The sequence below is a fragment of the Patagioenas fasciata genome, chromosome 21, assembly GCF_037038585.1.
Source record: "Patagioenas fasciata isolate bPatFas1 chromosome 21, bPatFas1.hap1, whole genome shotgun sequence".
In the NCBI taxonomy this organism is placed as follows: domain Eukaryota; kingdom Metazoa; phylum Chordata; class Aves; order Columbiformes; family Columbidae; genus Patagioenas; species Patagioenas fasciata.
In genome coordinates this window covers 5,195,416-5,223,052 of record NC_092540.1, presented here as the reverse complement: position 1 = coordinate 5,223,052, position 27,637 = coordinate 5,195,416, and the positions used below count along the sequence as shown (strand labels likewise).

Here is a 27,637-nt window from a genome sequence, read left to right as displayed (position 1 = left end):
GCAGTGTGAATGGGGTGATGCCCTTTTCCCATGCATGGAATCACAGGCTGTGCCAAGTCCGTCTGATAGGCTGTGGATCCTCTTTTCATAAGATAATTGTCACTGGTAAGGATTATTCCTCAGCCTGGCCTTGAATAAACGAAATAAGCTCACCTCACAGCTGAGATCACATTCCCCTTTGCTTTCTTTGAAGAACCTTCTTCTGGAGGAGTTCAAGAGGATGCTGCTTCCGTATTTCTTTGTAAGGCTGCTCCCAGTGTTTATACACCACGGTGTTCTCCAGTACTGAATACAGAGTCATCTGTGCATGCTGCATGTCAGCGGTCCCCATGTAGTCTGGACTTAAGCTACTGCAGGATGTGATGCTGAGACCGAATTCTTAGATGCTGTCGACAGCGATCTCATGGAGCAGGTTGGGAAATCCCCAAAGCAGATGCGGCCTTAAATTTGGTCCTGATTAGCACGGAAGGTCTGGCCTCAAATCTTACATAACATCAACATCTGGATCAGCAAAAGCTTGATTAACAAACCTTTCAAACACTTTCCTAACGCTGTGGCGAGACGAGCAAAATAAAACCATCCAAACCAGGAAGCTTGAAGAAATTCCAGCAATTTTTATTGATTTCAGCTTTTCCAATGAAGCAAATCCATACAGTACAGCCAAAACAAAACTCTGATATATTATTCTCACATACCTATATCTTACAGAATACACTGTATAGCTATGGACTGGTAGGCTATGTTGGTCTCGACCTGGTGTGTGCTCAGAGAGGAATCAAACTGCCTACTGCCTTCTACTCGTCCATGAGGCTTCTGAAATGCTGGGGGGGGTTGGATTGTACATACACAAAACAAACGAAGCATTGGTGAGAAAATAGACCGAAAAGCTCTGCTAAACCCAGGACAAACCAGTATGGTATTTATTTACATATTTGTGTGTCCTGCGCACAAATCAGGCCCCAACTGCTGTTATTTCTGCTGCCGGCAGAGCAAACGGTGCTGCTGGCTGTGGTCCTTCCCTCCTCAGTAATTCTCCATCACTACTACCCAGGGTATCAACTACATTCTGTAGACCTGCCCTTGCCTGTATCATCGGGGTGTGCCCCACCTTGGCTCTTAAAGAAGCAAGAAACAGCTCATCGAAGAGGATGTCACAGTTAAAACCAGGCATTTAAGAAGCAACACCTCCCTAGAATGTGGAAAAAAAAGTATGGGAGGTGAAAACAGCATCATTTACGATGGAGGGAACCTCATTGAGCTCACGAAATTGCTGGTCATGAGCAACACCAGTTACTCTGATAAGTCGGGTTTTCCTTTCCCTTCTCACAACTGGGCACTAATTCACTGACTCGGGTAGAGTCTGGAATCCAGATTTTAAAAGAGAGACTGAGAGGAAAACAGAGCTGAGCATCAGAGGATTTCCTGGGGAAGAAAGAGCAGCAGGTCAGCCCTGGGATGGCAGAGCGGTCCCAATCCCCACTGCTCTCTTGAGTTAGCGCTATGGAGAGGTATGAAAGCAATAACATACAGCATGATACAAATAAATCAGACTGGAAAGAACCAGCTCAAAGCAGGGATAACGTCAAAGGCAGAGATCGCTCAGGGCTGTGCCCACTCATGCTTTGAAGATCTCTGAGGATGGAGACATTTTATTTCTATCATTTTATTACCTTTGGAAAAACAATTTCGCTGCACTTCATAAAATTTGTGTGAAAAAAGCATCTGTCTCTTTGAGTCTAATACTTACTAATGAAATCTCCAGTGCTTGTAAATTTAATTGGGAGACGATGATCACATAGCTACAGGTCTTTGTGCCTTGTATAGTCATCCAGTAAATCACATTACTGGTGAACGCAGCAGAAGTGTTTTCAAATAAAGCCTAAATAACAGCCAATTAGAATGAATTTCCTAAATATTCCATCATTACATTTTGTAGTCAGGTTTCCCCAATTAGTTTTACAGAGAAAAAACATGAGCTCCCAGGATCTGTCAAACACGCAATCCCAGGAACAAATCCGAACGCAGAACTGCACGCGACACACTTTTCGCACCAAAACTGCACCAACGATCCTTTCTGTGGATACTGCAGCCATTGGGCACATCCGTAGTCCTGGGTCCGGCCGAAAATATTTGGAACGGCGCATGTGAGAATGTGCATCCAGCCAGGTGAGGGCTGGCAGGCACGGCCAGGACGTGCCCGCGGGCCGCGGCTCCCGCGCTGCTCCTCAAACCCTCCTGAAACCGTCCTACCGGCTCCTCCTGGTTCTACTCTCCACTTCAAAGGTGCTTTTTTATTATTATTATGATGTTTTTTCCCTCTCTCATTTGGCTGGGAGCTCTGCATGGAAAGCTCTCGACTTGAACGTGGGTGAAAGCGAGCAGATAGTTGCTTGTTTAAGTGCTTGAGATTAAGCCACCCTTTGTAGTCCAGGATTAAAACCAGCTGGGGAATGGGCTCCCTCTGCGGACACGCGGTCGAAACGGGGGATGAATGAGCGTTTCTTAGCTCTAGAGCTGTGCCAGAGCAAATCTGAACTTCATGGGTGGCTTTTTAGGAGGCACAAATCACCCCAGCCCCGCGATGTGAGTGGGGACCCGGTGATTTCCATCAACTGAGCAGACTCACACTCACAAAAAGAATGAGATTGTTTTTCCCTTTCTAGACTCAGCTCCATGATTTGTCCTTACCAAGCACCTCCTGATATTCGCACAACAGGGTCCTGTGCCCCTGCACAGCTTGACGAAGCAATAACCATGTATATGGGACAGGCAGCAAATGGATCCTCAGCCAGGCCTTTCCCTGTGGATCTGGGTTGTGGTTAGAGGATGTTTTTCTTTTAGACAGAGGAGATCAGCCTCGTTCATCACACAGTTATTGTCATAAGGAGTGAGTTGCCCTAAAATGAGCCCAGCAGTCCCCTTAGCATCCTGTCATTGAAACCACTGAGAAATGAAATACTCCCAGACCCGACTTCACACAAGTGCTTCCATTCCTTTGCATATCAATACTATTTCTTGACATTGATCAATATAAACAAAGCGTGATTAAAAAGCCCACATCCCTCACTTTTTTTCCAGTCCTGTGTGGCAGTCGGTGATCCCATGGCAAAAATGAAAGAAAGCAGAACCCACTTTGCCTGTCTCCAGCTTCTCAAGTGCCACATTTGTCCAGGTACAGTCAGGAGATCGAGTCGTTCTGGCGTTCAGAATGACTGGGACCCGGGGATATTCATGCTCTGCAGATGTGTTGTGATTGTCCCCTCACATACAGCTTCAGATAAGGGTTACTGAAACCCGGGAGAGAATTTGCAGGTGTCATTTTGCTTCTTGAGATAAAGAAGTGGCAGGAAAGAAAATACTAATAACTGTAAGTGCTCATTGGAGAGAGATTCATAAGCAGAAAAGAAGCCCATGTTGATAAACGTTAGGAATAACCAGCTTTTGTAAAGAAGAGTATTGTTGTGTGCATCTGTTTATAACGGCCATATGCAGGGGGGGAGCTCAACCTAAAATGGGCAATTTTGTATACTTGTGGGTAAAACCAGGTTTTTGGTGTGGGGGTATTTGGTGCGTGAATAAGGTGGAACTGGACAAAACTTTGCAAGGGGGTTAAACCGCACAACTCGCGTCGGCTTTCGGTGAAGACAGGGGACTAAGCCTGTAGGAAGATCCTACTTACCACGTGTGCGTGTATATGTTGCCTGCACGCACACATACACAGTGGCACATACATAGTTACACAGACACACTCTTTGCAAAACCAACAAATATTGACATCAAGAAAGTATAACCTCAATAAAAGTCCCTTCTCCCCGCTAAAAAGAAGAAAATGCTTAAAAATAGCAGTGTCATCCACATGAAATCCATATGTCATTTCGCTTTACAGTTGAGTTAAACTCAGAAACACTCTACGTCTTTAAAATCCTAAGTAATTGGGAAAGAGTTGTCTTCCTGGACGTGAACCAATTCCAGATTCTGAAATGGAGAAAAACAGAGACAAACCAAAAGACCCAGACAATTAAAGCATTCAAGAAACCTTTCCATTACTCTCAAAACCAACTTTCAATCTTTTCTCTTGTCCTGTACCCAGTTTCCGCACTGCCCATAGCTTTTCCCCCACTCTCTCAGAGTCCCAGTGGAACATCCCAGCAGAGCAAGATGTGAAATCTCTATTTGAGCAGAAGAAAGAAATGGGCTTTTGCACCATTTTGTCTGACATTAGGGCTGTGCTCAACTTGATCACAAAGAACACGTTGGGGGAGGGAGCAAATAATTCATCCTGGATAATCTCCGTCCCCATCACAGAGATATCTGATATTTGAAAAGCGCAAAACTGCTTAGAGTTTTGCCATTCGGTGGGAATTATGAATCAAAAGTGTGTTACAGATTCAATCCTAATTTCATAATGATGCCCTGAATATTCTACCTATGATTAATCTATTGGTATTTCTCAAATGTCAGCATGTAGTTCCATATTTTGACGTGAGGTTTACAGGTAGATTATCAAGTGCTCAAAACATCCCTAAGGGTGATGGTTGATGCCATAGGATGTGCTGGAATGAATTGCATGTTATGGACACTATCTGGATAAAATTACTCCAAATTCAGGAAAGAAAGTACTCTCAGAGAGATTCCTGTGAAAAGCCCCACCTGAGAGGATTTGACAAAATGCAATTAATCAGTTATCACTTGCAAAGTAATTAAGGAAGACATGTGAGGTGCAGCCAAGTCCAGCAGCTTGGCCTGTCCCGTGTCACCCGCGCTGGGCGTGTCCGAAATGCACAGCTGTGTCCTGCGGGCAACATCTGCACGAAACCCAGGAACTGCGCGACTTTGCACCAAAGTAAATGCTTTGCAGTTTGGGCTGATAAGATTGGTGACGAAAATCTCACAAGCCCACTTTAGGGGAGGGAGATTAAAACCAGCAAAGAGCTCATGGGGCTCAGGCATTGCCCCTTTGTCCCCATCCCACCTGCTCCCCACCACGGGGGGCCCGTTCTCACCTGCAGCCTGAACGTCCCTGGAGAGGCTCCTAAAATCTGGAGGAGAGGGTCCTGAAGGTTGTTCCAGCTAAAGATCCCATCATGTTCTTATCAAATCCTTGCTGCAAAGGCAGATGTATATAGAGTGCAGTGAGTGGATATTGGTTTCAAAACGGATAGCTGCCTGCTGTTGCGCGACAGAGCCTCCCGCCCCACTGTTCTCCACCTAAAAAGTGTGCTTTGTGTTCTCCAACAGCATCCTCCATCCTCCCTTTGTGTGCCTTAGATATGTGAACCTTACTAATGGATTCAATCTTCTTTGTGTTGCCTTCTATCCACCAAGTACTGGACTTCTCCAGCCTTACCCGAGGACACCTTTACTTCACTGAGTATTATTTAATCTTATTCCTCACCCTGGAAAAGTGGCAAAGAGGTATGCATGATGCATAGATCCTCACAGACTCCCATCCTGCTCGTCTGATGTGTGCCTATGTAATGAACATCTGCGTGAACACAGGAGTGACTCAGTCACACCAAAATGAGTTGGCACAGGCTCCTGAGCAGAGCTTGGCGCAAGCTACACGGGATCCTACGGAGAAAGTCCCTAACTGTAAATATGAGAATTATATTTAGGTCCTTCTCTACCTTCCTGCCCCTGGGGTAGTGCTCTTTGTGGATGGTGCTCCTTCTCTTTAATCTGGCCCTTTACTCTCTGCAGGTGCTGCTGCTGCGGAGTTGGGAAAACCCAGTTGGTTCAAAGGGAGCCATGGGGAGCTGGGAGCTGGCTCGGGGCCCCGCCTGGCTTGGCATTTTTGCAGTTTCTGTTGCAGAGAGCAAAACAAATCCTAAATCCTCCTCTTCTTGGTTTAAAAGATTACTCTGACTGTAGGGGTGTTGTAACCACAGGGTAGGGTTATGGACACAGAATAAAGTGTGGGGAGGGAGGAGAGGAGCCTTGCCAGAGATCTGTTGGGACACGCTGATCCTACACAACGGACTGCAGCGAAGGGATCTCCCAAGCTAGTTTGAAACATCCCGGTCCATTCCCAGCACAGAGCAGTGCTGCAGCACAGCAGCTGTGACCCAAGAGCATCACGGCATCATCCCCAGGGTGCAAACTGCCCGACGGACATGCTGTGATCCACTTAGTCCCTAAGATCAATCCCATAGCTCTGGTTGCGACTCACTGTCTCTGGCTCAGATTTAGGAGGGTGCTGAGAGCATCGTGGTCCTCCCAGCGCCCCGGGCTCCTCCCAGCCGCTGCCCGTACTCGCTGCTGAATCACAGCCCTTGCAAACTCACTGACTTCAGCCAGTGAGATGAGCTGCTGGGGCCCCGACGCCCAGCAAGGAGCCAGCGGGAGAAAGTCAGAGACACGTTCTTGGTCATACAAGGAGCCAAACAAAGAGAATGGGTTCATTGTCTTGAGGAAAAGCCGCAATGCGGATGACCTCACATTCAAAAAACGCTTTGAAATATTTAAGTTTTGTTGTTGTTGTTGTTTTTGTTGTTTTAGTTTTGCATTGCTGGCTTTTCTCCACAGACATCAGTATGCCAACGCCAGGTTGGACAGGGCTCTGAGCAACCTGGTCTACTGGAAGGCGTCCCTGCCCATGGCAGAGGGGTTGGAACGAGATGATCTTTAAAGTCCCTTCCAACCCAAAACATTCTCTGATTCTATATGACCAGGGTTGTTCTTATCAGCCAAAAAGCAGAAGCGTTTTCCTTACCTGCTTGAGCACGCTCTGGAGCTCCCTGTTGGACCAAAGATCTGTCAGGAGGAGGCGAGCAGCTTCAGCCGCTTTTGGACAGGAGCTGGGAAGATGAAAGCAGCCCTGGTGAATGACGACAAGCCACAGAGCAGCAGCCCACGTGCTTTACTGACAGCTTTTAGATAAGCCCATCCTAGCTGGGAGGTTGGCTAGGCTTGACAGACAGCTGTCAATAACACCATCCTTGCTCTCTCAGCGATGTGATGTGATGACAATCGCTGCGACCGGAACCAGACAAATGAAAAATTGGGCAGGATTTGAGTGGAAAAAGTGAGCTGAAGGTTTGTTTCTGGAGTGTGAAATTTGGGAGAGGGAGAGAGAAGGTGCCAACCCTTCCCTGGAGCCCGCGGGGCGCATCGCTCGGGAGGGCAGCAGAGGAATGGGCTCCATGCTGCTGGTGAGGACGGAGGAGACGAGAGCATTCGTAACAGCAACATCTGCAACCAGAAGTCCTTACTCAGCACAAGTTAATAGATACTTGCTCACGTAACACCTCCGAAACCGTGAGTCATAGCAGTACCTTTTATAATTTTGGAACATTTCATACGACAACCTAGATATAAACCTCCTCGCTGGTTCTTATCGCTGCTCCTGATCTGCTGGACCTGGTCCTGCCTGCGGGAGACTCCTGGTCTGAGTTTAGTGTGATGGCCCCAGTCTGTCTCGGAGTGAGGGACTGGTATGAAACCAGGCTCAGGACCCTCCCTGTATGATACAGCTTCACAAATCATCCTATCCTCAAAAGAGCCCTCATCAGATCGTAGGAAATGAGACGGTGGTCACCAGGAACCACCTGGGGCCTGTGAGTACCAAATTCTGAGTGTGGAAGGACAGTATTGAGTATTAAAAAACAAATGTAATATTCAATATTTTGGCAACTTGGAGTAAAAATAACAAAGAGCAAAGAAGCACCATCATCACTATGACGCCTGTGTCGTAGATGAGGTATATGTAGGAGATGGAGCCAATCGTTTAATTGGGATGCTCCAGGAAGGAGAAGAAACCACAGCTATCAGATAAACTGCTGAACCATTGCTGCCTTTCATCCAGAATCCAGCTGCAAGGAACACCCAGACAAAGCAACCTCAGCTTTGAAGAGGGCTGGTTGGCGTTTGAGAAGAAAGGAGAAGATCCATAGCTTGTCAGTAACCTGGAAGCTCCTTCTGAAACATCAATACAGAATTGTTCAAGCGTATTAAACTAATGATTTACAGCTTCAAATGCAATGAGAGGCCAGTTTAAAAAGAAATTACTAGGTAAAAACCATTTGTTTTGTGGCAGAAGCAGCACGTGCCAGACATGCCAACCAAACCAACAGCGGTGCTGGGGTGAGGGAAGTGTGTCCGCAGGGAAACTGAGGCAGATCAACAGAGAACACTCTGCAAAATGCTAACAAGGTTCACCAGGGCATGGTGTTCTCCATGGGGATGTGATCACCACTGAGACCTCCTCTGTTCCCTGTTTCTGCTGGTGAGCTAAAGGGGTGGAATGTTCCAATCAACACCAACATCAGCGTGGGGAATGCAGGGTCTGCATCCAGCCCCAAGAGGGGCGTTGGATCTGCTGGGTGAGGTTCTTTAAGATGTAGGACAGGACAAATCTCAACTTAAAATCTCATGTTTGTCTTCACAGGCTATACAGGGAAGTGGGAAAAGTTTGCTAATTTATGAACAAGCAGGTGTCCAAGTTACTAGAGGGGAGATCTCCTTCATATCTGCTATATGGGAACAGTCTGAAATGATATGGCTTAGATAAGTAAGATTAGTCCTGAGTGTAATTTGTTGTGATTTTTTCATAAGAATTGAACAACATAAAAATCTTTGGGGACAGAAATGAATAAAGGATGAAAATGTACAATTCAAGTCTTGGACATTGTAAGAACTGGGGAGTTTCTCAGAAGGAATTCATGATGAAGACAAGAGGAACACACTGAAGACATCTCCAAAACTTAGTAACTCCTCGTAGTTTAGTGAGTCATTGCAAACAAAGCTCATCACACAAAGCAGTCACAATAATTAAGATACGCACAACCCCAGTTATGCAACACTTTGCTGAAGTAGCAAATGAGCTGACGACGGGTCGGAGGGATCCAAAGCGGGACTTTAGGCAGAAGTGAACGCCATTCAAAACAACGAAGAGTTAGAAGAGGGCTGGGTTTCATGTTAATTGGGCTTATTGTAGAGTGGAAACACATAAAAGCAGCAAGCTGAATGAATTTTGTTGGCCAAGGTCCAAACTAAACAAGGAGGCCACATCTAATGACCGAGAGTCTCTGCTACCATGAAACAAGTGGTAGGTTGTGAGTGGTTTATCAAAGGATGATGGAGAAGGCATGTGAATGTCTTTTCACAGTAGAACACAGTAGGTTGCTTGTATAAGGTCTTTTAAAACAAAGAAAGAGGGTAAGAGAGGTGAAAGTCTAGGAAGGAGAATACATGGTCAAAGACCACCTAAGTTTGACACCAGTTTGGCCAGAAATGAATATCTGGTTTGACAAAACGTGAGAAGCTTTTGCATAGGGCTGTAGGGAATATGGACAGGTTTCCTACCACCAAAGCTCAAACCAAGTCCTAAAAGAAAAGGTGGTAATACACATTGGGATTGCTCAGTTGTAAATTACAGGCGAGTAGACCAAGAGAGGTACCTGCAAACAAATAAATATATATATATGTGTGTTTGTGCTTCATCAAAGCTGTGCCTTGGCCACTTGAGGTGGCTATTCCAACAGAAAGATGAACTAATCTGAATATTAAAACTAAGCACAACCCCATGATATCAGCGGTGCTTGAATCTCAGACCTGACCATCATCATGAGGTGTGCAGGGAGCTGTGGGTGGGAAATGCAGGTGCCAGGGAGTCCAGCTGCGCTCTGACATCCCCTGGATTGAAGGGCTGGCATTTTTGACAGGGTTTAAGATGTTGGCCTTTCTGTTCTTTTTAGAATTGCTTAAAATTCAGCCAGAAAATTTCCTGAGGCCCTTTCACAAATCTCACCACGATGGCTCATGCCTGTTCCCAAGAAAACAGTGCTGAGGATTTGTGTCTACCAACATGCTGGATTTTGGTTTGGCTCTCTCGATGTACACGCACAGGGAAAGAACAATGCTTTCCTATGGCTCTGAAGGGTGTTGGGAAGGCTCTAGGGGTTAATCTGGCTTTGCAGAGAGCGAATGGACTCAAAAATGTCTTTGCACAAGCTTTCTGCCCCAAACTCACCCATTTCGGCACAGGCTCACTACATTATTTAGCATGTTGCTTGTCAAGTAAGACTTTCCCAGGTGCGGGTTGGACATGATGAGGTTCCTCAGAGTGTAACAAGCTGATGTCATGATCTCGCTGTAGCTGTTGGTATTTCCAGACTGGAATGACAGGAGACGTGATACATCTGGGAGCACCTGGTGAGCTAAAGAGGTGGAATGTTCCAATCAACATTTAAATACAACTGACCACAAGTGAATGATAGTATTTGTGTTAGCACTATCCAATGCAAGAATGCAGTGTTCTCTCCAGAAGGAGGCACTAATAACGTTGGATAGTAATGACATAATAGTTGTTACTTGATTTCCAGAGCCAAAATTGGTGCTGCAGGCTTCTGGAAGGGCAATGATACTGGTCATGGGTAGTCAAGTCCAACTCAGTTCCCCAAACACTATCATCCTCATGATCCTGCAGATTTGTTGTTATCTATAAAGTATACTATGTACTTTAGAGACTTTGAGGCAGCACATGTCTCATTAATTAAGCTTGCAGATATCACCTGTAATTGTCCAGAAGAAAATGACACTGCTTTGCCCCATTTCAGAGCTTGGTTAAGTCCTGTTATGGGGCTTACAAAGTGAGGCGGGTGACAGAAGAGAGTTAGAAATCGGAAACTGTTCTGGAATCTACTGTGGGGGAAAGTACTTACCCATGGTTTTGTGCAGAACAGGATGCCGGGACATGTTGCTCAGCAAAGAAGCCCCAGACCGGACGACATCGGAGCTGTTGGACTGGAGGAGCCGTGCGATGCGAGGCAACCCCTTCTCCTTCAAACCGATCAATTGGCTCATTGCGTTGGACATCTGGGAGACAGAACAGAGACGTCCCATGACTTCTAATGCTGAGAGGGCACAACTGGAGTGATGTATGGCAAACATGACTAGACTAGAAAATCAGTATCTGTATATTATAATACCTACTTCTGCCATCACAATCCCACTTATTTTGTCCTTTACCCCTTGTCTCCACAGGCATTTGCAACATCAGCCTCTCATCCTCTGTGATATTCCAATAAACTGGAGAAGTTTTACCTCAGTGTCCACATTGCCCTTGTCCAATGCTCTTGCAACTTGCTGCCAGGCCACAAGGAATAAGAACAGCTAATAACACCTTTAAAAAACAAGCTGAAGACCAAAAGCACTCATCTTCAATCCTGATCTGCTTGCTTATGTAAATCTAGAAGATATCAGGACGCAGCCAATGCACGTGGATGTTCATGGACGTTGAAGCACGTACCCTTAGTAAATTGCCCTCTTATTGATAGAGTTAAAACTGAACTTCTCAGCTACTGCCCCACCAGAAAGGCCGCTGGAGGTTGTCACACCACCAGTGACACGTGTTCATCAACAGTGACTTTGGGATGGTGGGAACCCTCTTGCAGTGGGCTGAGACCCCGTTTGCCTCCAGAAGGCACATGTACCACATTACAGACTCACACCAGCAGGACTAGGATGGGTAAAGCTCAGTGGGAGAAGAGATTCAGAGTTCTCCTCTATAAGCTAAAGGGTTCTAGGAAGCTTCGGAAGCTTGTCCTCTTTTTCCCTTTCCTTCAAGCGGCAGCAAACCGAGCTGGAATAAGACCCTTGAAAAGAGAAGCCACATCCGCACACCCAAACAAATTCCAACCATTCCCTTCCAGGAGGCTGAAATAAGTTGCTTCAGCACTGTCAGAGCTGGTTTTTGTTTGTTTGTTTGCTTTCCCCCTGCCCAAAAGCCATTCTTGTGTAATGATCTTAATTGCTGAAAGCCTTTTCCACGTAGCTCCAGCCCCATTGCTCTGATCAGCTCTACCCATCCTGCGACAGCCTCTTTCCACCTCATCAGTGCCACTAGCTAGTTAAACTGAAAAATAAAACAGGAGGGGGGTTCCCAAAGCATTTCTCATTGAAAGACTTGTAACAAAAGCTCTCAGATTAATGCTGTCCTAGCAGCAAAGGCTCCTCTCGTGAGTCACCCCGTGTTTCTGGGTGGAACACTTCACACACGTGACACACCTTTCCTACGTATGAAATAATTATCTCTTTATCTCCCCAGCCATCTTATTTAAATAGGAATTGATGAAGTTCGACACAAACAGACAAGTCGAGGTTTGTCCATTTGAAGGCAGCCTGCGAGGACAAGTCCATGGTGGTGACGGGCACAGCTCTGCTGGTGTGATGTGGCCCTCGCCGTGCCCTGTCTCCTGCAATACCCACGGCTTCACGCAGCCCGTGTCACCTCCATACCGACGGGTTAGGACATCTGTCAGAGCTATTTTACAAGCAGCTCTGATGTGAGGACAAGTCACAATCCACAGCACAACCCACCCTGTTATTAGAGCCACCTCCCACTTAGAAAACACACACAGGTGGTGGAGCACACACATCCTTCCTCTCTCCTTTCATGACATCTGTCCACATGTGCACATCTGGGCACATCCTCGCTGGTGTCCTGGGTGGAGAGCTCCAATGCCAGCAGATGCTGGTGGCTCAACCAACCCTGTAAAGTGTCTAAATCTGGGACAGACCCTCGGGATGATGATTATAGCCCCCACGAGACTCTATTTTGGCATTAATAAATACCTCAGCCGGAGGATCCACTGTGGAAAGCCTTGCAATAGTGCTTTGAGGTTTGCAGGGGACATTTTCCTTCCTCACTACTGTGAAGCGCGGGGTGTGTGCAGACAGAAGCACTTACCAGCCCCCTGCTTGCAGTGAGGTTCTGCAGGGCTCCAGCACAAGCTTCCAGGGTGGCATCTTTCTTGCTCTGATCCATCAGGGACAGGTAGGTGCGGATGGCATCTGAGTGGTAGAGCCAGCTGGGTCCCTTGGGTTTAAAATCCTCCTCGGGAAGGGGGACACCGTACTCGTCATTCTACAAAGAGACAAGAAACTTGGAGTTCAGATCCTGCTCTTTGCTTGTAGGCCCTGCCTGGGGCTGAGTATCACATTTCCAAGCCCTTTGCAGCCCACCTTACCTCCATTTTACCGCTCCTGCTGTTGAAGCAGCCTGTGAGAGTTTTGTCCATGTAAACGCTCCGGGCCATGTGGTTGAGCTGGGTGTATCTGTTGGGAACTTCGGCATCCAGGCGGTAGGAGAGGTTGTGCAGGATGCAGATGCAGTTCTCCACAGACTGAAATCACCCCCAGAAGAAAAAAGCAAGCAACACATTAGGCAGAAAAATATGGAGCAGCACCTGCTACAGCTACAGAGAGGACATCTACCATGCCATAATTAGTTTTTTCTAGCTGTTATAGTATATAAGTTCCTGACCCTGCTTAAAGGAGCAATGGATGGAAAAGCAGAAGGAGGAAGAGAAGGATGAAGGCCACACAGCCCAAATGCTATACTGTGGATCTCAGTGATCCGACTTACTCAGTGAACCTTGGAAGGTCTCACTGCCACAGACAAGGTAAAGAGGAAAACAGAACACGGGGGCAGAAGGTGGTTATATCAAACTGCCCAACATGAAATGCCAAATCTTGAAAGTCTTCCTCTTGCCCTAGCCAACGTCCAATGATTTTGTCCAAGTCACAGCTACAGATTCAGGGACATTTTTTCACCAAGATCAGGCCTTTAAGCCTCCTCTACCTGGAACACTCAATGTCAAGAGCAAGGGAGAATTTTCACTTGATACCCATAACCAACACCAAAACATGTGGTTACATTTCCAAAGAGCTGCGTTCGGTATGTGCTGCCGAAACCTGTCTTCTTGCAAAAGTCGTCCCCAAAACAGGATTGACTCAATCCTGAGTTCATTTGAAATAATCTTTGTACTTTGCTGGGCACTGAGGACTTCAGGGCGTCTGGCTACTACGAACTCCTGAAAATGTGGCTCTGAACACTATTTTGCCCAAGGTAATGGCCATTTCTAACACATAGAGCAGTGACGGTCACAGTTAGGGGACTGAAAAACAGATGCCAGGTCCTGGCTTCTTGCTGAATGTGATGCCAGTCTGGGGTTTATATATTTGAGTCCTGCTGGATGAAGAGATGTGGTGGTGGGAAGGGGAAGGGGAAGGGGAAGGGGAAGGGAAGGGAAGGGAAGGGAAGGGAAGGGAAGGGAAGGGAAGGGAAGGGAAGGGAAGGGAAGGGAAGGGAAGGGAAGGGAAGGGAAGGGAAGGGAAGGGAAGGGAAATGAAATTGGGGGTCAGGAGCCAAAGTATTTTGCTGTGTCTCTGTGTTTGGTAAAGGGAAACTGTAAACCCCACCTCTACTTCAGGCCCAGAGCACAGAGGACTTGCAGTTCTACGACAGATCACACTGGGATGTGGGAGGAAAGAGCAGCCACAAAGAGCACGGTCCCCTCTTGTGTTTGTGTGAAAGGGATTTTGAGATATTCACAAAGCTGCAATTATGAACTACGGGGTTGAACTCTAGCAAACAGCTCAGGGTGAGCATCTGGTACCTTATCATCGGGTCGGTTAGAAGCCACGCAGTTCTGGGCGTAAGTCATGACTGAGTCGATCAAACCAGGGTAATTCCTCATGGTCTGGCGCCCCATGTCTGCAGAACTCAAGTTTCTGAAGAAAGACATTGTGAAGCATGACAGGAGAGAAAGAGGAGAGAGGATTAGTCAGGCTCACTTACTAATCTCTGTGGGCTCTGTTCTGGCTAAGGCTGTAGCTGAATTTAAGGATATTTTTTGTAGGTTCAGCAAGGCTGGTGTGCTGCTCTCATTTTGGAGGCCTTCTGTAGGACTGCAAGGGTGCATAGCATGCTTGTTGTGCTTTAGGACTGATTTAATCTAGGAAAATGTCCTATTGAGGAGCTCTGCACAGAAGACATCCTCCTAGTGAGAGTAACTGTCAGAAATGTTCTGTCTTAGGGGCTACGCATGCGACATTACACCAACCCATCACCTCCTTGGAGGTGTTTCCAAAGAGGAGACTGAGTGAAGGCCATCTGGGGTTCCTGTGAAAGTCTGTGGTTGTAAGCATGGAGCTACAGGGAGTCAACAGCAATATTTGCGTGGGAAACGGGGGCAGAGATGCTGCAGAGCAGCGATTGCTGTGACCAAAGGGACTGAGCAGTCTGCGGTGTTGTAATGCACTCCTGAGCACTGCTTGCTGCCAGGACAGGGGAGTTTTTCCACTAACAGGAAATGTTTTTTGTTGTTTTGTTGTTTTGTTTGGGGTTTTTTGTGGTTCTTTTATTTTTCTTCTTCTCCTTTTTCTTCCCTGTTTTATTGCCTTGTAGCTTGCAAATGAAAAACAAAGAGACGTTGGCAGTCGTTGTGAGATATACACTCCAGGCATTCCAGAACTGGATTTGATGTTTGCTGTGATTTGCAGCCTCCTCATTACCATGAATTCATCTGCAATCCAGAAATGCTTGAGCAGCAATGGCTGGAGCCCAGGGCGAACCCAAGGCTGTTCTCATCTCCGCACCGTGAGGTGGCAGGACAGTGAGTCAGAGCAAACCTGGAGCAGGGGCTGCAGACCCAACCCCTGTATTTCCTTACTCGGTTTGCTCCCCAGTCCTGTCCTCCCGGGGCTCTGGAGCTCCCTCGCTGACCCACATCCAATCATTCTCACTGGGGGTGTTGGATATTTCTGCCACAGACTATAATGCCCCGTTTCCCCGAAAATAAGACAGGGTGTTATACAATTTTTGCTCCAAAAGATGCTTCCTTTTTTACATGCATAGCTGCCTGCACACTATTTAAATTGCCTTTTTTTATGAACTGTAACTAGGGCTTATTTTTGGAGTAGGGTTTATATTTTAAACATCCTCAAAATTCCTGAAAAATTATGCTAGGGTTTATTTTTGGGGAAACAGGGTAAGTCTGAGGAGACAGAGCTTGCCTTGAGTTAAACCCTATTTTACAAGCTACCATCATACTCTTTGTCTCATTTTAATGGGACATTTTGTGGCATCAGCAGGTTGAGATGGTCTTAAGCGTGAAGAACCTCATCTGCGATGTCCACCACACATCCCGACATGCGACTGCGCGGGGAAGGTGCCTCCCAAGGCGGGGAAGGGAGCAGCGCCCGCTGTATTTCAGCCACGGTTCCCAGCCACAGAAGACGATAGTATCACATCTCCAAAGGGCCCCACCGTGTTCACCCATTTCGTTTCATAAGCAGATACAGCTCCTACCAGCTGCATGTCTGGTCGGGGTGTGGTTGGCGCTCTGCTCCCTCGGGGAGAGCTGCAGTTGATGAAAGTACCTAATTATACAGGGTATTTCCCCCCCCCTACTTGTTCCCAGTGAGACGAGGAGCTCGCGTCCAAGTGGAGGAGGGCGGTAGGTGAAACAGCAAGTCAGGGCGAAGATTCTCTACTAAAGGGCTTGTAATAAATAAATAGATAAATAAATAAACTACTCTGGGCTCAATCTGCGCCTCCTGTTTTGTCGCTCACCCACCTGATGAAATGAGCCAGGAAAAACTCCAGGGCAATGGGACTGCTCTGTACTAAAACAGTAAAATCAGGGTGAAAATGCTTGTTTTCCCCACACAGATAACTCTGCCTTTTTGTCACCTAAAAGCCAAACCAGTTTGTTTTCTAGCAACCAAAATTTTCTCTGGAAGCCTCAAAAATCTAGGGGCAAAAAGCATTGAGTTTCCCAGTCTGAGCTGAACACTGTGAGGTTTCAGTATTGCAGCTGTCCCATGGCAAAGCAAGTTTAGATTATTGTTAGACAGCTTCAGCTTTTGCCCACGGACACAAGCTACAGTAAGACTCTGTTTGATGACTCACCTCAAACATCCTGTAGCATTGAAGAATACTTCTGGGTCAATAATCTCTCTTGTCCTATTGCAGCTGCCATCAGACCAGCCCGAGAAGGGGATGATAACACAGTCTGTCAAGACGGGGAGGGCCTCCTGTATCAACTCTTCTTTTAATTCATCGGTGGAGGAGAGGTTCCAAAGCAGTCCTAGGGAGGAGATGGGAGACAAGGTCAGAGCGAATTCCAGCAACAAAGCCCTTTGCTCCATCCCTATTTGAACTAAGGGTGCAGAGGCTGCCCTAAACCTCATTGCTGCCCTTTCCTGTGGGTATCATGCGGAGGTGGGCATCAAAGCATCCTCCCTCCTCCTAGATTTGGTGTTCATTGCCATTATGTTGCAAAGGGAAGGAATCTCTCCAGGGGTCTTGTCAAGGCTTGCACAAGAACTTTATCACAGCTTAGGGTGACCTGTATCAACAAACTCCCATCAATCCTTCAATAAAAGGTGAGACACCAGTGAGAGAACCTGCCCAGCCATATTGGGATCCCCAGCGCCATCGGTCAGCCCTGGGGACAGCATGAGGAGCACGGGTGCAGGAAGGCATGGGAATGGCAGGGTGACCATGGCTCTGGGGGGAAACCTGGGGCAAGTGCTTGCCCAATGATGTGAAGAACCCTTAGGGGGCATCAAAGGGCCAGGACCTCCTCTGCCTTCTGTTTTAGGCTGCGACAGGAGCGTAAAACACACTCTTTGTGGTAAGGCAGCACTGTGGCTCCTGGTTCTTTTTGTGCTGGAGCAACACTGACCACAGGCAGGGAGGAGCATGGTCGTTGCTTGGGAATGAGCATCTGCTGTGTACCTGTCAGTTGCTTCTGAATCTCGGTGTTCCCTGTCCTCCGTAGGAGACCCACGCACTCCCTTATCCCATTCTGCCGCCGGGTTTCTATCTTGTTGGTTGGATTCTTGAAGACCAGATTTCGCAGGGCTCCAGCCGCCGCCCGCTGTACGTTCTGGTTTGTGCTGCGGAGCAGCTCGACGAGCTTGGCGATTCCCCCCAGCCGATAGACCTGCAGCAGGAGAGACGTGCTGCCGTCAGCATGGTGTGCAGAGCATCCCCGGGACAGGGACAGCTAGAGCTGCCATGGCAACGGAAAGGAGTCAACATGGCACATTCTCAGGGGAGCTGGAAAAGCAGACCTGGCAGTAAAGGATGGCTGGAGCTTGCAGAAGGGATGTCTGGATCACATCAGAGGTCATGAGCACAAAGGTCTTGACCTTGAGGTTGGAGCTTGAAGTAGAAGACATCTAGAGGTAGATGTCTATGAGTAATGGCCGTGGACTGAATCTTTTCCTGATGTAAACGTGCTTGCTCCCACAAACTTTCACCTACCTCCATCAGTCTGGATCAGGGGAAAATGTTGCCCTGTCTATACGTAGAGGCCATTATAGCCATATAATGACATGATGTGGTAATTTATCTGCATCCTGTAAATCACAGGCTCAGCTTAGAGGGTTGGTCATGGCATGATGTAAACAGCCTGGAGCTCAGCCAGGAGCTGCCCTGGGCTGCGCTGCAGAATCAGCAGGGGCAGCATCAGAAAGGGGGGTGCACCCCGACCTGCAGGACACCGCACACATTCCGGGGGGGCTGGAAGGCAAATTCCTCCAGCCGAGCTCTCCAAAATGATGGGGGGTCCTGCTGGGGGATGTCATCCGTACCAGGTGTCCAGGGGACAAGAGCCCACCTGGAGCCCCTCCTGGCACAGACCAACCCAGATTTGCTGACAATACAAAACCAATGAGCACCTTTTAGAAAGGAAAGCAAACAAACGTGTGCTGCGATGACTCACGTACCTGCTCTGACACATCCTTCTGGGACAGGCCAGGCACAGAGTGTTTTCAACGGTAACCAAGGGTGTGGCCACCCCACAATTAGTGACTGTAATGTGGGCTGGGGGACCTGCACTGGGTTCGGCCGCAGCGGGGGCACGGAGGTGCATCCCCACACTGCGCCAGCGCGTCCAGTTCCACTGCTCACGTGTGGAAATGGGTACAATTGTACCCAGAAGGGGACACAGCACATGGAGCTGCTCCCCTGACACCAAAACCCTTCAATCTGTACCACAGTAGCTTACGGTGATAATGTGGCCACAGTCTCTTCTACTGCATGGCAACTATTCCCCTGTGTTAAAATCTCGACCTGACAGTTGTTGAGAGAAAGTGGCCACTAATAGTTGAAAAAACTACTTAATTAATTCCCAAGTGTGACTAATGAGGTATGAGGCTCCATAATTCACATGGTGTGAATTTTAGGGTTGTCCTGAGCAGGGACAGGAATTGGACTCGATGATCCTTGTGTGTCCCTTCCAACTCCGGACAATTCTATGGCTATTGTGCCAGGAAATGGAAAGTCACCTCTGTAGGGATGGCATATGGAGAAACCCATGTTTGCAAGACTGCAAACGTCCCAGGATGGGGATAAATGATTGTGACAGTCTTGCTATGGGACATCCACCCTTGAGACTGCCTCCTCTGCTGCATCTTGGCATCAATTTCACAATCAGAGGGTAAAAAAATAAGCTGTCCTGTAAGAAGGCCATCTGCTTGAGCAGATATCTTTGTACATGATCGCTAATTAACCCACTGGCTCAGGCGGTTGAAATGGCTGAAAACAGCTGAAATGTCACTGAATGATGCACAATGAAGATCGCAGGGGAATTCAGGGCAATTTTGTGTGGCTCTGATGCTGCAGCTCTGAGATAACAAAAGATTCACTTGGACATGGGCACAGTTGCATGCAGAAGAGGACACAGCATCTGGAGCTGCTCCTGTGTCACCAAAACCCTTCAACCTGTGTCACAGCAGCTTAGAGTGATAATGTGGCCACTATTCTCCTGTGTTAAAATCTTGGCCTGACTGCCATTGAAAGTGGCCACCCACAGTCAAAAAACCTACCTAATTAATTCCCGAGTGTGACTAATGAGGTAGGAGACTCCACCGTGAAAATCAAGGGGACCTGTGGGTCCTTGGTGCTGAGGAAAACCAGTTTCATGCATCTGGTGTGTGGCAGCAGAATTCTGAAGGGGTTTGCTCACCTCCTGCTTGGCAGACTCGTCCTGGAAGCAGGTGTGCTGGAGGTAGTAAGCACCCATGGCCTGGTATTTGTCATCGGAGGAGCACAGAAGCTGTATCGCTTTCTGGATGGTCATTGTACCGCCGTCTATCTCATCGCCACATATTCTGTGTTAAAGAGAAACACAGCATTGGTTGAGTGCTCAGCCAAAAGGGCTGTGTCGATACTGGGAATTATTAGGAAGGAATCAAGTACAAAATGTAAGATACTATCACATTGCCATATAAACCACCTGGTGCATCCCTGTCTCAAAAAAAAGAGATAATAAAAGTGGAAAAGATACAGTGGAGGACTCTAAGCCTGAAAAGTTACGTATCCAGTCTATCCAGAAACAAAGGAGACAGCAAATGAAAGCTTGGTTGAGGTGCTAGATGTCTAATCGTGTTTAAGGCGGCAGGATTAAGGAACAGAGAATCAGTATTCACTGTTCCTCACATAAAAGAATCAGTGGACAAGAGTGAAAACATCCATCAGGTTATTAGGACAATCTAAAGCAGGCAGATGCTCTACCCACAGCATGTGATCCTTTGATGTGAGATGTGGTGGAAGCAAAAATGTGAGAGCAGCTGATGGTCTACATTGAGCTTATGAAATACTAATAATAGCATTGAGACATCCTGCTCCCAGGGTATGTTTACATCGGTCTCCATGCTCTTCATAAAAGTTGGCCACTGTCATCATCCCCTGTTCTAGGTAAAGAATGTGCCTACAGACTCCGGAGGAAAGCCATGAATACCTCTGGCCTGGAGTAGCACGGAAACCTTGGGAAGAACATAAACACCTGAAGATTTGTCCCCTTGTTTAGAAATACGAAGGTCCCGTGATCTTTGGGTTGTGCTTATTTAGCATCATCTGTGATTTTTCAACCGCATAAAAGCAGAAAACTGTACAAACTTTCAGACTGAAGAACGGGCTCTGAACTGCCAAGCTTCTCTGTGTTTCCATTTCTATAAGGCAGTTTAATAAAAGCTGCTATGTCCCTTTAGCATCCTGGCGTCTTCAGTTCACAGCAGCAGTGTCTGCTTTAATTTGCATTGCAGTCAATGACCATGAAAAGTTGAGGACTGAGACAAGCCAAAGCCTCAGCTCCTGCTTGGTTATTACTATCACAGCAGTGATGGGATACAAATGGGAAAGGTTTTCTTGACAGTGGATGAAACGTTGTGCCTGATGGATGTTGTCCCCTGTTCAGGTTCTTGTTGCGAGTGACGGGGAGTTTTACCTGGGGATGGGGAAATCAGTCCCTGTCTGAACCATGTTGATTTGTGTACAAGCTCTTGCTCCATCTCATACTAATGACAGTGCAGAGGGGCTGATCGTCTTCAAACAATCCAACAGACTAACAAAACAGTGTTTGCAATAAGTTCTTTAAATGAACCTATCACATTTTAGGTATTAAATATTCCTATGAGGGACTGGCTTCTTCTAGGCAGGCTCGTTTTGATTGTGCCAAAGGAATGTAAGAATAAAGGCCTAGAAAGGGTACTCAGGTGTGGTCAGCACCGCCAGCAGTTTGCAATATGATGAACTATTTTGTCCTTAAGCACCCAAAGGTTCACTGTCAGAACAGGACAGAGAAAAATATCCGCAATTCTATAGCGAATTTTATATCAAAGGTCGACAATTCTGCTGTGACAAGGGAAGACAGCATGACAGACTGTTTTGTCTCCCTTGCCCTCACTGGTATAAAGTTGGAAACAGTTTAAATTACTCATTTAAGGACCTGTGTAGTCAATGGAGAGAAATAGGTGCTTCTAAAGAACAATTTGCCTTGGTGCCTTAGACATTTTTCCTAAGACAGGACGACCTGCCCTCTGGAGATACCCGTTGGTGTTCAGGAATGACAGACAACAGTCTTGGATCGGACCTTGAGCATTCGATGTCTAAGGTTAGGTGAGCTTTATTTCACTTTAATTTCTACATGAACAACGAAATGTCAGTTCATCATATGAGTTTTCATCAGTTTGGACTTCTATCAAAATTCGGCTCCAAGAAGCTTCCATTACACTTGCAGCAAGGAAAGGCAAAACTGGAAAGACAAAGTTTAAACTAAAAATTATGGAGTCTTAGAAATCTCTGGTTTGGATCCAGGATGCTGTGATATTCTTTAAGTCCTTTTCATGCTCCTGAGACACATAACAGAGCTGAGACACTGACGGGTCCAGCATGAGTAGCACCAGCAGTGATTTCCCCTAGCTGAGAATATAACCACCCTGGCAAAGCCCATGCTAATGGAGATTGTTCATCAGCCACTCGGGGATGTTTCTAACCAGATCTACACTACGAGAACAACAAGCTGCTCCAAGACGAATTCTTGGACTGTGGCCATCTCCAACCTGGGCCAATGTGCCTGGTAGGAAGAGCTCCAAAGATTGTTCTTCTTCCACAAGAAAGAAGCAATCAGAATAGGGAGAGACCTCAATTAGAAATGATTCAACAGGAGACAAATTAGATGATCAGATTCAGGTGTGGAAGGGAAACAAATACAAGGATCAGTATCACAGAAAGGCAAATTCCCTCCTTTGATACTAATGTCTTTGGTTCACTTTCCATTAGTGGATTGGTTTGTCTTAATCAGATCTAAGTCTCCATCCTGGTTTAGGGCTACGAGTTCCAGGAGAGGAGGAAGCCAGGCAACTGTAACAAATTGCATTGTTCATTAACAAAATCAGAGTGAAGTCACTCAAAACAGAGTGTCTAGCACATCCCAGCCCAAGTCAGGCAACACCTGAGCAAACCCAACAGCTGACTTCATGCCACGCAGCCGTGTCCACCCATGGGACATTCCACCAAGGTTTTGGTGCCATTGAAAGCTTAGCAGGAGCTTCCCCTCAGGCTTCGCTTGGTGGGTAGGTATCGGGGAAGATGACACTGATCATTTATCCCAAACCAGAACAAAACAAAATGACAGTGCCTATCTTCAGATGTGGCTCTGCTTTCATTGGAGAACTTACATTTTCATGCTGATCTTTGGTTTAGCCCAAAAGAGAGGAGATCTATCAAAAAACACCCTCCGTGTTTTTCTGACTCTTTTAATAACTTGTCTATGTTTTCACTGCTTACAGTTCTTCCAGAAAGCCTGAGCTCTTGCCTGGAACTGAATGGCTATGGATACACACTTGCTGTCCCTGAGCTTCAGCCAGAGCTCACAGAGGCTGCTGCCGCTCAGCTGGGGCCGTGTGAGCATCACCATAGACAAATATGAGCACATGGAAAACGCAAAGGATTGTCTCAGCCTTTACTGCCTTCTCTGTAGCTGCCAGCCAGGGTATTCAAGGCCTCTAACAGAGTAGCACCAAAATATTACATATTTCCAGGTGCCCTGAGAGACACTTGCTTTCACACGATCTGTAATTGGGTGTTTTAGGCTCTTTCTCCTGTGTGCAGAGAACACCAAAGGGAAATCCATCCACATCTTCAAACGAGGTGCATGTGGAGTTACAGATGACAACACATACTGTAGGTGTCCGCTAATGGCTCCTGATCTATATCACCAACCCTCAAGGTGGGGAACGTCTGCAGACACCCCAGCTCACCTCTTCATCTTCACAAACGAGAATACCGCGAGTGCTTCGCAAGGGGTGAGATCGGTCTGGCCTCTCAGTGATGTCTCCAGCTCAGACACCAGGGCTTCCCCCAAAGCCCACGAAGAGACACTGACTTTGTTAAGGGGTAGATCACTGATTTCCCTCAAATTTCAGCTCCACTGGCCTCTGGCTGCATCTCCGTGTGAATAGCAGGGGTGGGCATCTCCTGGAGAAGTGATGCGCATGTAACCAGTTGAGTCCTGCACAGACTATTGCAGAGCCACAACCCCCATGGATCACGATCTCTCTGGGCCCTGGGCTGTCAGTCCTGTGTGCAGGTGGGATCTGAAGCTCCATGTGCAACATATCTGCAAGCACAACTCATCCAATGCCAGCCGGTGGGAGCCACAGTTTCCCTGAACCTCATCTTACAGCTGGGGAAAGACAGACTCAAGTTTTCTAGGATGCATTAAACATCACATCCTTTATTACCGCTTCTCCTTGTCGCTACCTGATGACCAGGAAGGATGTAGAGTCTTCTTTCCTGACCAGGTTGAACTGCAACTTGCTATTTAGCTCAAAGCTGGCTAACTCAAGGTGACACACCGTCACTTGGAGCATGTTGTGAGTACCGCCCATGGGAGAGAATGGTAAATCTGCTCAGTCTTCACCAGCTGTGAAGCCACTGTTGCTGCAGGTTTGCGGGTCTGTAGGATGTCAGGAGAGCCCAAAAAGGAGAAGGGTTTCAGGGAGAAGAGGGAGCCCTGGACGCCAAGAGGACTCGTCCATCTCCATCAGGTAGAAGGACTCACTCCAGAGAGCTGTATTGTGGCAAAATGTGAGTGTTGCTCCTTGAGAACTGCAGGCAGGAGCCGCCAGAACAACCCATGAACTTCTGAGCTCAGGACCGATAAACTGAGCTTGGAAATGTTGTTCCAGAGATGGCATGATGCTTACAAAGGCTTAAGCCCCTGAGTGGTTATAGAGAAGTGTGTCTGGAAGGGACATCAGAAGGTCCCTCTCTGCCCGCTGAGGCAGGATAATAGCGACAGGGATGGTGGAAGAGAATACATTAATATTTCAGGAGGAGATTTCTCAAAGCAAGTCAGTACTGTTTAACCTCCTGATCTGAACAAACAGTGCAAAACTCAGATTTAATCACCAGAACCAATACTACGGGGTGAGTAAAACCCTACATCATAGTTTAGTTTATCACAGAAACACAGAATGGTTTTTCCCGTAACAACATTTAGATGTTAAACCACTCAGCAGGCAGCTGGAGGAAAGGTGCTTTCATCAACTAGAGTGGCTTCTGTAAGAGGAGAGGAAGGTCTCTCCTGGGAGGTCATTATCGAAGAGATAGTTCTCACACAGCCAAAGCCAGTTCAATAAATGGAAGCAATCACACAACCAAGAATAATCCCAGAAATTAAATAACTTCGTGACCAAACGCAGAAGGACTGTTCAGTACGGATAGTTTGACAGTTCTTGCATACTCAGTATTTTGATATCTCCACAGCACTCTCACTACCTGAAATGTCCAGTGACCCCTTTTTTATCTCACATCATCCAAGGAGATCAGATCCATAGCAAGGGACACCGGAGAAGCACCACTCCTGAACCAGCACTGACGCTGTCCACAGTCACCTCATTTCAGAGCATCTTTGTGTCACAGACAGACCCAGCGGGTCCCAGGTCCCTCTGTAACCACCCTCACGGCAACGGGAGTCACCCCACTGGGTCACCTCTGAAAGCGTGGAAGCCATCTAACCCTTCCCTTGCTCACAGAGATGGTTTCTTAACCTGCAGACAACATGGCCACCTACACAGGAGATTCGTAGCATGAAAATTGAACACAAAACTACCCTTGTTACAAAGGCAAAAACTCCACCTGAAGAACTACTAGAATAGGAAGAGCAGAGCCTCAAATGCTATTATCCAGCTGAGCCTTCTTCCTGCAGAGGTTAATCATGGGATGCCTACAAGCAATCGTCTCCTAGTGCTACCCAAATGAAGATGGAGCTTTCTGAGTGCAGGATCCTCCACCAAGAAACAGCCTTACCCATCAAAAAGAGCCCAGATATGGTCCTAACCCATCTCTGAAGGCCCCTGCCCAACAAAAACACACTCCAGACCAAGGCCACCAGCAACCTGCCAGTTATTATCAGGGATAATTGCCTTCCAAATGAGTAGTTTTTTCAAAGAGGACAAATTCTTAGTATATTTCCAAAACCATAAGGACAAGCGCTGTCAACCTCATCTCCTTTGAGCCAAGAGCAGAAGTGCTTGTAGCAAGTACTCTCTGAACTAACCCAACTCTGCAGGGGCTTCACGCGGAGCCGGGGGTGTGTCCCAGCCAAATCAGACCTGCTCAGGGGACACAGCCCCACCTGGGCCAACCACGGCTCCGAGCCTTGCCGTTTCCCCATCAGAACCAGTTCTGCCAGATGAGCCATGCCCCAAGCCAGCACAAGTGGATAAACCAAGCCACTCCCTAACCCAAGGGCACCCAGCGCCCAGGAGCATTCCTCTCGCAACAGCCGCTCTCCTTCCCTTCACAAAATCCCATTATTCTTCTAGTGACCTTTCCAAAGCAGGACCAACAAGAGCTGTGCAGGCCAGGCTTGCTTTAGACGAAGCCTACCTGGGACTAACTTCTCAAAAGCAACATTTTCCCTAGACATAAACCAGCTGCAGCCCCATGTTTAAACATTACGCCATCCCTCCCACTACACTGTTATACTCTTTAGTCAGAAATTCCCTGGAACCAGTCACTTCCAGTTTATATAATGTCTTTGTTTCCCATTCCAGAGGAATTACAAAGCTTCTGAGAGCAGCAAGGCAATGCCACCGGTTGGCCAGGGCTAATTTGTGTGTGTTAAACATGAAGTAACTGGGCACATGACAACCGGTTCCATGACAACATGTTAACAGGCAAGTGACATTTCTTGGCATACGCAAGCTGGGACATATTTCTCTTACTCAATAAAAAACAAGCGGAGCAGAGAATCAGCCAGAGAGATCTGGAAATCAACGTTCAGATGTGAAAAGAGACATGGTCTGGCTCACAGCGCTGACTGTGAGGGGGGATTTTCTCTACATCCACAACATGTCTTGGGTCAAAGGCTCAACAATCTCAGGCCTTTGGTGTGAGTTACGACAAAGTCTACGAGCCCTGTTAGTCAGTCTCACACCCTGCAGTGTGCAAGTTCTCTTTCGAAGCAGGGACCAGCAGGAATGAGCTGGGGAGCTTCTGGGCTTTGTGTGACGAGGCGACACGTCTACGTGGGAGTTGTGATAACTTTTGGGTTGGTGCAGAGCAAGCTCTATGTGACAGCGATGCAGCAATAGTGCTGCAGAAACCCCTGGGAACACCTGTGAAAGATGCAGACCCTCCTTCTCCAGCCCAATAAAACATCGCAGCCTTGAACCTAAAAAACATAGTCCTCCATGCCTATAGTTTCTGCAGACCACATCCCTTCCAAGGCTATGGTTGGTGCTCCAGAGCTGGAGGCAGCACAGCCATCAGCATCAGGGCAGCTTTCAATCAACATCACTGTAATGCCATCAAAACCCCACCAATTTAGTTCAGGATTTTTTTTGTGAGAGCTCTGCTGCATCGCACAGATAAATCAGCCTGGGAGTGTCTGGGCTCATCAGTGTGTTTTACACGCCCTGTTGTTGTAGGTAATGTTCGCAATGAGGGACCTGATGCTAACTGAGACGTGAAGGACCATCCTCCACCCTTGCATAACTCCTAACCCCAACGGGGCTGGATGCTCCGGACAGGAAGGAATTGAAGACCTTCTGCTTCCTTCTCTTCCCTGGCTGGGTAAATTATTCCAGATAGGCTATTTTTTTTCCAATTTCTGGCTCACTTTTTCTGGAACCTGAACCAAATCTTTTAGGGGAATGAAGCAAGGGATGGATGGATGGATGGATGGATGGATGGATGGATGGATGGATGGATGGAAAGACAGACAGGTAAATACAATCTCTCAGCAGTTTTTTGGCTTTAATCTGCATCAGACCCCCAGTTGAGTTTTTCAAGGATTTTCTGCCAAATGAGAGCAGACTGACAGCCAGGGGAGGAACCCAGAGTCCGTTCTGCTCTTCACCTCGCCCGCCTTGCAAAGGAGCTGTTGGCCAACACCATCATAGAGACTGGGCGATCATCTTGCCCGACATCACACAGCTGCAGCAGGGATATTCAGACTGAGCCAGACTTATTGGTTTCCCTCCATGGGCCATGAAAAGAAACATGCCCTTTAAGACTGTGACTCATCTGACCCACTTAAGACTCTACTGC

The 27,637-nt window shown here is 47.3% G+C and overlaps 1 protein-coding gene across 1 annotated transcript in view; it reads right to left on the bottom strand.

The window, feature by feature from the left end:
* Positions 1-612: 612 nt before the first annotated feature.
* Positions 613-27,637, bottom strand: part of PKP1 (plakophilin 1) — a 45,158-nt gene continuing 18,133 nt past the window's right edge. Inside the window, exons 4-14 of the mRNA XM_065854624.2 lie at positions 19,764-19,908; positions 17,528-17,735; positions 16,697-16,874; positions 14,400-14,514; positions 12,969-13,124; positions 12,689-12,865; positions 10,662-10,815; positions 9,971-10,157; positions 6,713-6,797; positions 5,004-5,104; positions 613-3,975 (exon numbers count right to left, since the gene is read on the bottom strand). Of these exons, the coding sequence (XP_065710696.1) occupies positions 5,033-5,104; positions 6,713-6,797; positions 9,971-10,157; positions 10,662-10,815; positions 12,689-12,865; positions 12,969-13,124; positions 14,400-14,514; positions 16,697-16,874; positions 17,528-17,735; positions 19,764-19,908 (1,477 nt within the window). The 3' untranslated portion in view covers positions 613-3,975; positions 5,004-5,032. The remainder of the gene's footprint in view (positions 3,976-5,003; positions 5,105-6,712; positions 6,798-9,970; positions 10,158-10,661; positions 10,816-12,688; positions 12,866-12,968; positions 13,125-14,399; positions 14,515-16,696; positions 16,875-17,527; positions 17,736-19,763; positions 19,909-27,637) is intronic.